This window comes from Anomalospiza imberbis, chromosome 16, assembly GCF_031753505.1.
Source record: "Anomalospiza imberbis isolate Cuckoo-Finch-1a 21T00152 chromosome 16, ASM3175350v1, whole genome shotgun sequence".
NCBI classification, from domain to species: domain Eukaryota; kingdom Metazoa; phylum Chordata; class Aves; order Passeriformes; family Viduidae; genus Anomalospiza; species Anomalospiza imberbis.
The window spans coordinates 13,275,853-13,286,064 of record NC_089696.1 but is presented as its reverse complement, the minus strand read 5'-3'; the positions used below and the strand labels follow the sequence as shown (position 1 = coordinate 13,286,064).

The following is a 10,212-nucleotide window of genomic DNA, read 5'->3' as shown; positions in this document are numbered from 1 at the left end:
GAGGAATAATTTATAAGCCCCAGGGGAAGCATCTCAGATCTCAAACACACAAGTCCATATGTTCACTCTGCTGCGAGTCACCAGCTGCCCAAAAAACCGACAAGGGATCAAAAGTGGGGTGTCTGAACTCCAAACAGTGCAAGGTGTGCAGATACACACTTCCTTCCTACATGAAAACAAAAAAAAAAGGAAAAAATATTAAACACACTGTGCCCTCACTGCTGCAGGAAACTCAACCCCCCCTGTGATGCTACATTGGAAGGATCCAAGTCGGGCACCCAAAAACAGCAAAGCAATTTCAGGGCATTTTCTCTTTCATATATAATTTTATTTCTGGTTATAGAAACAAATGCTAAGAGGAGAAGCAACATTCCCCAACCACATACATCAAATTAAGGTAACAGAACAGTTAAAATAAATGAAAAAAAAAAAAACAAGTAGAAATTTAAACCTTTGTTATAGCTTTAAAATATTAACGTTCTCGATACATTAGAAATCACATTCAGATCTCAAATTACTTAAAAAACGTATGGCTCTATATTAAAAAAACAAACAAACAAAACCACTGTATCCCATTTGAAGTGGAAACACAGGTCCTGCTCCTGGGATGCAGGATCCCACATCCTGCTGGGAGCCAGGGCTGCCTCGAGCATCTCACAGGAGCAGTGCTGCAACATGGCCAGAGAAAGAACAGGAACTTCACATCCACTGCCCCCCATGGAGCTTCCCCCTTGGGATACACACCTGCTTTTTAAAAAGCACTGGTAACAAAAACAAGTCACAAAAAAAAACCCCAAAACAACTTTTGATATCAGCTGTAAAAAAACACAAACCAACCCACAAACCCCAAAACATCTGGCTGGAGGTGTCTTGCACAGGCAACACCAGGAACTGAAATGCAAGCATGGCTTTTCTTTCCCCTTTCCATCACCTTCTTATTCTATAAAATAAGTGCCAAACTGAGGTGAAAGGGGTAAGGCTGGCCCAGATGTCTGCAGCAAACCCTTCTGTGAAGCCATTGAGGTATTTCAGGTTCTCCTCTCAGCCTTCCCTGGGGACTCAGTGGGAATGAGCATCTGCAGAACAGGGGGAAGAGTTGGATTTTTCTGAAATTGTTTTTTATCAGAGCAATTATTCAGAGTTGGATCTGAATTTCCAGCTTTACCATCCGTTGCTCACACACAGCTTTTGATTTATCCCTAAACAGCTTTTAACAGTCCTTTGGATAACAGTCCTTTGGATAGCTACAGACTCTTAAAATGCTCTTTTTGGCTACGTGGAGGTTGGCTGGCAGGCTGGGCAAGGCCAGCCTCCTCAGCACCAACAGCATGTCCAGAACCCAACACAACATATGGTCTCGTAAGATTTTCATATTTTAAAGCCATTTTCTGTATCACTATATTTGAATGAGTTTGGTTTTGCTTTTGGTTTTTTTTTTTTTTGCTTTTTTTTTTTTTTTTTTTTTTTTTTACATTCTGCTTTCTATTAAAGCAAAAAGATCTTACAAACAATACTCTGGTTCCCTCTACTTCAAGCCCATTTGAGGGAGAAAAAAAAAGAGAGATTAAGCAAGTTTAGGTTTACAGTAATTCAATTGCTACAGAGCCAACTTAGCAGCCTGCCCACCTCCCAAGAGCAGCATATAAATCAGCAGAACATCAGGATGTTCTGCACCAGACTTTTAGCAGCAAGACAGTGAAACAGAAGGAATTCTCACTTTTTCTGCTCCATTTAAATCTCATTTTTCTTCAGCTACCAGACATTTCTCCTCACCGTTGCCCTAGCTTTAAGGAAGGCTCTGTCTCAGACTGCTTTAAGTGAAACTGAGGTGGGGTAGGAGCATGACAGAGAGGTCCAGATCACAGCATAACCTGGCAGCAGACACGAGGCAACCACCAAATATTAGGGGAAGTCTGGGTTTCACAGGGGCTGTTTTCTGCTGGATGAGGAGGAAAGCTGCTTCCTTTCACTGCTCCTATTCTGGTCACTCTTCCTATCACCAAGCCTGTCCTCCCTGAAGTACTGAAGCCCCATCACCAGCCAGTGATTGCTGAGGTGAAGCTTTCACTCAGATCCTCATAGAGAATTTCTGTTTCTGGAAGAGCAATTAGGATTAGGAAGTCAAATATCACTTGCTTTTATTCTCAAAAGATCCAAGTGGTTCAAAATACACCCTTCTGTGAATTTAGTGATCCCTGTGGAATTAAATCACACCTGAACTTTGGCCAGCTCAGCAAAATTTACTCCCTGCGAATGGAAACATTAGAAAAACTCTTCTGTGCTTGTTTTTAAGGGGATATAGACACACCTCACCCCAAAAAGAGACAGAAGCATGACAAAAGGAAAATAATCTCACCACAGAAGAAAAGAAACAGTTTCCTCGTGCCCCAGTGTCAGCTTAGCCACCTGACAGAGAGGAATTCCTCAGCCTTACAGCATCCTCGTGGACCCCCCATAAATCTCCTCTGTTAGAAATAAGGTCCCATTACTTACAGAGCAGAATCTGTAAAGAACTCCCTGATACTGCATCTAGACAACTGCAGACAAGAAAGGATTCCAGCTTTCATTAGTGCCATTTGGGGGCTTTTCTTGCCAGAAAAGCAGCGGGGTTGCTGCAACTGGGGTTGCTGCAAGCAGGACAAAGCCAGAAGCAGGGATCCTACACAAGGAAGATGCAAGTACCAGGTTGCCTCTTCTGCTCTGCGAGAGGAATGAAAGCAATCACTGAAGTAAAGCTGCTTCCACTGGCTGCTCACATTTGTTACAAAAATAGGTTCATCGTTCTTTCAGAGTCAGTGCCTGATGCAGGAATTACCAACACACTGTATAAAAGTCTGTGTAAGTACCATTCAAGAGGAAGAAATAGTCATGGACCATTTATATATCTATATTGACACACACGCTCACACACTCACACATTAATAAATATAAATTTCATGTTTACACAGATCTAATTTAATATTCTCTGAAAAAAAAATATTTAAAGGGTTTCTTCCTTAGCTGCCACTCATAAATTGTCAATAGTTTTTTTTTTTCTGTCTTGAGAGCAAAGGGGTAGATTTGGCACAACTACCCTCATGCTCTGAAACTTAAAGTGACACATAAGGAGAGGACCAACCATACATTCTGAAAGGTTTTAATTCAGTGTTGGTAAATCGAAAAGGTATCAAAAGAATTTTCCAAACATATAAATACAAACATCACAAATTGATTCAAAATTTGGAATTTAAATATAGTGCTCCAAGAAAACCAAGTATTTTTCAAGATGTCTTGCTCAGGCCAAAGTAAAATGCTCCCTGGTGTATTATTGCCCCATGAAAGACACCCTAACAGAGAGAGCCCACCCTCACAGCTACAGAATTCCCACTGCTGGTTATGGCATGGGAACATACCCACACCTGTATGCACAAACACGTGCACTGACCTGCAAACAACCCACCCAGCAGAGAGAGATGCTGATCTAACAGATCCCAGCCCAACAGCTGCCAAGCAGCCCAGAGAAAGATTCCCCAGCCACGTTTTGATCAGGTGCAGATCAACATGCAAGAAGGCATCGGCTCCAGCAACCCAATGACCTTGTAGTGTAACTGTTTTCTGCAGCACAGCTGGCCCCACTGGAAGCTACACTTTCCAGCAGTAGTGTATGCTACAGTAGCAGCAGCTTGGGCATAATTTTTCACCCAAAGGGACACAGAAAGTTCTACAACAGATTGTTTACTCCTGTAACTGCAACCTAACACAAGAATCCTCGCCAGATGCAGACCTTCAAGCAACGGAATTAAATTAGGAGTTGGATTAAAGGACTCTGGAGTTGACAGATACAACTACAAATAGAGGGGAAAAACTGATGAGGAGCAGAAAGAGGAGCTGCCCAAGAGACTGGCTGGCAAGAGAATTCAGATAATTTACTGCAGGATGGCATCTGCAGACTCAAAAACTCAGTGTGCAGCAAGGGTGAAATTATGAAGCAAGTCCTGTTCCTTTAGAGATTCATTCTTAATGCCCTAGTCCAACTTATTAGCAGCAGGACTTAAAAAAAGCCTCAAAGATTTTGCAGCAGGTAGAAACTCAAGGCAATTTCCACATTGGCTTGAAACTATCACTTGATAAATTTAAGCACAGGTCTCTTTAAAAGTGATCAGGATCCTTCAGTGCTGCTTCCTGCTCAAAAACACCCAAGCTAAGACTGCTCCTTGGAAGAGAGGGACAGCGTGGTTGCATCTGCCCAAATGCAATCCAGTTCACTCTCTGATTTGTTCTTTACACTTTACACTTGTCTTGCAGCAAGAGACCAAACAGGTACTGGGCTGTACTGGCAGAAGTGTAGCTACCAGGCCAAAGAAAAGGATTCCTCTTCCAACCCATCCAGCACTCCCCAGATCATGTCTGCAGCACTGTCTCTGCCTCTGGGCTCCCCAGTACAAGACTCACAGTGACCTCCTGCAGCAATTCCACCCGATGGACAAAAAGAGACCAAGACAACCAGGCTGGTTCAGCCTTAAGAGAAGGAAGCAATTTGGAAAGATCTTACTCGAATCTTCAAGTACCTATTTGCAACATGCAGAGGCTGCAGAGCTGGGTTCTCCTCAGAGGCAAGGAACAAATGCAGCTGCATGGGAAATTCTTCTTATGTTGCTGAGAAGTTTTCACCTTGTGTGGTGAGAGTGGATTCTCTAAGGAGAGGTACAGAACTACTGCTAGGTGAAATCCAAGATCTTCAAACCCAAGTGTAGCAGGGAAACACTTCTCCTTTCACCCTACATTTTGACATTCACTTACACACTAGCACACCCCAGTGATACCAAATAAATACCCCCTTGCTGACACAGATGGAAAGCTCCAACACCAACTGAACATCCCCAGCAGGCAGGGAGAAGTGTTCCACACCACACTGCAAGACAGTTCAGGTCAGATGCCTACACTTGCTTAGATACAGGCCCTAGCCTTCTGTGCTCCAAGTCTTATTCCATTGTGGGCATTTCCCTACTGAAAAAGGAAAAAAAAAAAAAGTGGAAATTAACTCAGAATTTTAACTCCTAAGTCAGTACACAAGACCAAACATGCAAAATTACTCCCCCCCAAATCTGATGCTAGATCATGACGTTGATGGCAGAAGCACTGTAAGAGCTTGAGCTGTTATTTCCTTCCTCTCACAAAGCTTTAAGATGTCTCTGAAAACACTCTCCTGAATAAGCTCTGCCCAACAGTAACATGTCTAGAACACAGCATGAAAATTAATACAGGGTGATCAAATTGACCTTTCTCAACCTGTTCTGGAGCTCCATGTATTCCGCAGGTATTTTCATCCTTGAGTCCTCAGGCAGAGCTTAATGCAAGGTGCTGCTCCTGTCAGTGGATAAAAATGACTGCATATGCTACAGGGGACATCGTTAATGGTATGGGGGAGGGAGGAATATGGGAAGGAAAAAGAGTTGAAAATATATGAGCTAATCATGAACTTCAATTTTGTGCTCAGCACTGCGCTGTGTTATCACTAAATCAGTTTAAATTGATCTTTCTCTAAAAAGCTTTCTGTATCATAAGAGCCAATGTCAAGACAAACAACATGGAATTCCAGTGGAATAGAACAAAGAACAACTGATTCAACTCTTGCAAACTGGGGCACAGAAAGTTGCTATAAACTAACTGTGATCAAAGTAAAATTAGTCAATGTCATTGCCTAAGGTGAAAAAAAATCAATAGGCAATGGTGGAAAGTGAATTCACACATTAAGAACTTGGCTTTACAGTTTTCCCAGGTCTAAGTTATTGCAGTTTAAATATTCAATATGCCTTGACCTTCACTACACAGACAACAGAAAATCCAGTGAAGCCTCCACCTTCACTTCCCTTCAAACCTTTAGTTAATGTAATCAAAGATGAGATGCAACTTTTTGGACAACACAAACAAGTTCGATTATAAATTTAAAATAATCTGAGTACTGCATATAACAATTAAGGTAAACATTTTCTTCCTAGTTGAAGACTTAATTCTACCACCATGCCTCTGCAGCCTGGAGAATCAGGACTAGTATGTAGAAAGAATGGTGCTGTCATCCAGACTGATCAGTGCTGAAAGAATTCATCTGGAGGCCTGAAACAAGATGTCTTCATCTCACATGTTCTGGATGAGGACCACACTTTTCCACAGCTCTCCACACGATTTAACAAGAACAGTTATTTTACCTGGTACCTGGCAATGTTTAGCCAAACCTACAAAAAAAATCTGCAAGTGGCAGGAATTGCTTCCTACAGCAGCAGAGGGATGCAGCAGACTGATAAAGCAAAAACCCCCTGACAGGGTGAACTGACAAGTTCCAGACAGCTCAAGCAGAAAGGGTGAACAGAACAAAGATATTTACTTATCCTCAACTCCCATTTGAACCAGCAGGCACTGTGAGCCACAAAAAGAAGAGAGAGAAAGTGTTATTCTGTTCTAAATACTCAGGAGGCAGATCTACACATGCAACCTGAGGATGGACTTTCAAGAGGTATCTACAAAGCAGCAGCTTTATGGTGGATGAAAACACTGTCGCTCAGCTGATGTCTTTCTGTGGTGCTGGATTAGTTTACAGAAGTTCAGGGCTTAATTATTTAGACTCTTCAAAAGAAAAGCATTAGTGAAGAAAAATCCTCAGAATCTTGGCATCTCCACATCCTGAACAGTTTTCTGTTGGTTTTTCATCTTGCTCTGACTCACCCAGCATTCTGGAAACCCAAGGACTCCTGCGCTTCTGGAGCGCTCCCGAGCCTTGGGGCTGTTTCAGAGGCGTGCCTGTACCCAAACCAGCAGTCACCCGAAAGTAATGATTCATCACAGATACACTGTGCTGCACTCTCACTTGTGTCTTCTGCCTACAAGTTCATTTTATTGACTCCTGGCTTTGAAAAGGCTACAGAAAACAGAGCTAATCCGTGTGCTTTTCCACTGTGCCACACCTTGCCTTCCTAGCGGGAGAAGGGACAGCTGGAGGCCAGCCTGCTTCAATTACTTTGTGGTCTCTAACAATCCTCCTTCACAAAACCATTTCAAAGTACTAAAATCCCATCTAATAACTTGTCACTAAGGGCACACACCTGAATTCTGAAAGCCCAGCTGAGATAAATGATCTGTCATGAATATTTTATGTGCCTCTCTCCGCAGAAAGTAACCGCAAATCATGAGACCAAGAAATTCTTTCCCTCTTTCAGCAATATTTCTCATAAAACAATGGACTTGAGAATTAAACATGTCTGGATTTTATTCAAGTGGTGGGACTTGGTTATTGAATGGGATTTGGCAAAGACAAAGGAAACCTGGAAGGGAACGAGTGATGCCAGCTGTTACCTTGTGGACTTCCTCCCCAGATTCCAGCAGGCACTGAAGGGCTGTGCCTTGCCCCTAATCCCCATGGATATGCTGACAATATCATTTACTGCACATTTTTGCAATGTTTCTGCAGTGGGTTTTGCCTCTCTGCCTTGTCAGACTGCACAGGACAGCAAATCAGTACAGATGGGGCATAAAGAGGCACAGCCCACCCCTCCTTAAGTCTCTCTTGCCATTACCAAAGCCGTGTCATTCGCTAAATAAAAAAATCTCTGCTGTGCTGCCAGAAGACATGTTAGGCAAGGGGACTGCAAAGGGTGTAAAGCCAAAGGGGTTTGCTGGAGGCTACAGGCAGGGGTGGATTTCTTTGCCAGTCATAAGGTGTCACAAGCACCCACTGCTGCACGTGGCTGACGTGAGTCAAATCTGCCTTCTCTGAAAGACATCCTTGTACTACGTGAGGAGCCTGGAATACAGTTTGAGTAAAGGCCTCCTCCTACTGGCCAACCTAAATGGTCCTCAAGGCAGGAGAGATGGGAGAGGGAGCCAAGCAATGAAAGCAAACCTCCAAATCAATTTTGGTAAAACTGTTTGAAGACCTCCAGTGAGTTTTGCCACATGGAAAATAAAAGAGAAGTCTTTTGCCTTTGTCTACTATACCCTGACAGAATTTGAATGAACCATGGTATGACCTCTGCTGCCTCTCATCCAAGCCATAAACTTCCCTCTCCAAAGAGCAACACAGGAATTTTGCTGTTAGCCATGAAAGAGGGTCAGCTCTGACCTCCTGACCAGGGTCCATCAAGCTAAGGACCACATCACCACGAGGAGGTGAAGGTGACAGCTTTAGTGCAGAACATCAACAGTATTTTCTCAAGTTCACAAAGACAGTGGCCATGCCTTCAACTACAGTGCTAATTTGAACAAAAGCTGGTGCTTCACACAAGCTGTGATCAATCAAATGCACACAGAAACCTCCTGGAGACACAGGAGATGTGATCCTCAGGCATCAAGATACTTTGGCTGTTGTCCAGAGCAAGAGATGAATAATTAAAAAAAATATTTGTAAAGATACAAACCCCTTTGTTTTTAACATCTTTACAGGAACCAAGTTAATACAGTTCCTCTGTCATCCTATTCTCCCTCAGAGGGAATGGAGAGAAATTTCATCTGGAAATCCAGGTGGCTGAGCCCTGTAACTCTTCGTCCTGAATCCCCATATAAATAAGCATTTATATTCAGAATTTTCTGCTTTAAAAAACCAGAATCATTTGCCTTTTTTTTTTAAGTTTGGTACCATGTTTCTTTAACGTTGTTGTGAGATACTGCACCCATCTTTAAGCATTTGATTGCCTTAGGTGACCTTTTTAAAATGGTCCTATGGTTCAAAGCTCTCAGAAGCGTGGTATTAAGGCATAGAATGTGAGGAGTTTTCTTTCCAGGGAGCAGACTGCATTTGTATTACATTCCTTTAGATTCTGAACTGCAAATCCCATCCCCTTGGAGCCAAAAGGGGAAAAGATAGTTAAAAATATCCCAGCAGTCATACAATCAGTTGTCTGTATTTTTTTGAATCTTAAAAAAAAAAAAAAAAGAAAAAAAAAAAGAAAAAATATCCCATAAGTAGAGACAGAACAGAGTTCCAGATATGGGTTCTTGGGAGGGATTTTCCATTCTTTTTGGCACCTTGTGATTATAACAGCTGTTGTCCTCCCATTGAAAAATCTGCCTTTAAAGAGAGCTCTTTATCAGCTGTGTTTTGAGCTGGTACAGTTGTGGTTGGTTTCCTGTGAAAGCTGCTTTAGGGCTCCTGCCATCCCATGCCCACCCCACCATCACTCCAGCTCCTCCCACCGGTTCTTCATTCACTGGTTGCCTGTCCTTGTGGCACTGTGGATGTGATGACTCCAGTCTGGGCTGGCACTGCTCCACTGGGCTCTTCTATCCGTGGTCTCTTCACTTCAGGTTCACTGGAGGAGGCTGCTGCCGTCTCTTCGGTCCCTGGCTCGCAGACCCGGCTGACTACAACAGGAGTGGACGAGCTGGCCTGGGCTGCAAGGAGCTGCAGTGGATTTGTAAGAGCTGGGAAGGAAGATAAGAAAGAGAAGCAGAATTAGTGGGGTGAAGCAGAACAAGTGTTTGCTATTCCAAGCAAAGCAAGAAAAGAAAATCCCACCGTCAAACACAACAGCTGGCACACAGTCAAGTGTTGCTTCCCAGAGCATTTTGAAAGCCTAGCTTGCCTTGTCCTTCCCTCTCCCTCCACAACCTCAGCTTTTCAAGTTTACCAAACCAGCAACAACCCCTCTCAAAGGAGAACTTCCTTCTTCCCATCCACTGTCAAACGAGGCATTGCTAGCTAAGTATTTGTTCCCAGCAGGGGAGGATCAAGCTCTAGTTAAAATTACAGCACATCTCTTTGAGAGGTAGTTCTGATTGTAGGTGGCCAGACAATTTCTCATGAACTCCAACATCCATGTGCAGGGCCTTTTATTTGGAGGTTTAGAGGCTCTCTTGAGCCCTGCTCACACAGGAAGAACAAACCAGGCTGTTGGGAAATAGAATGCAAATACTGAGTGTACTGACATTCCACTTGTGAAAGGGGCAGGAAAAAGCTTACCCTAGACAACCACATGTGTTCCCATCAGAACTGGGATCACAACAAAGGAATTTCTGGCTTCCAATCTTGTATTGCAGTACTGACACAAGGTCTCACCCTCCCATTAATAAAAGTGGTAAGAAAAAAGATGATTTAAGTAGCAACCCTCGGTAAAAATGTCTACAATTCCTAGTTCCAGACAGAGAATGTGCTTACACACTGACTTTGGCACACATCACTGCTTGGAAAACAAAACACATGCAGTTTTTGGACTCTGCATCAATCAGAGAGGAAGCAAAAGGGGA

General features: G+C 43.1%; 1 protein-coding gene across 2 annotated transcripts in view; it reads right to left on the bottom strand.

Annotated features, from left to right (window-relative positions):
* Nucleotides 1–1,112: 1,112 nt before the first annotated feature.
* Nucleotides 1,113–10,212, bottom strand: part of FOXK1 (forkhead box K1) — a 56,117-nt gene continuing 47,017 nt past the window's right edge. For both annotated transcript variants that reach the window (XM_068207152.1, XM_068207154.1), the window contains exon 9: nucleotides 1,113–9,390. In XM_068207152.1, coding sequence (XP_068063253.1) covers nucleotides 9,170–9,390 — 221 coding nt within the window. In that variant the 3' untranslated portion in view covers nucleotides 1,113–9,169. The remainder of the gene's footprint in view (nucleotides 9,391–10,212) is intronic.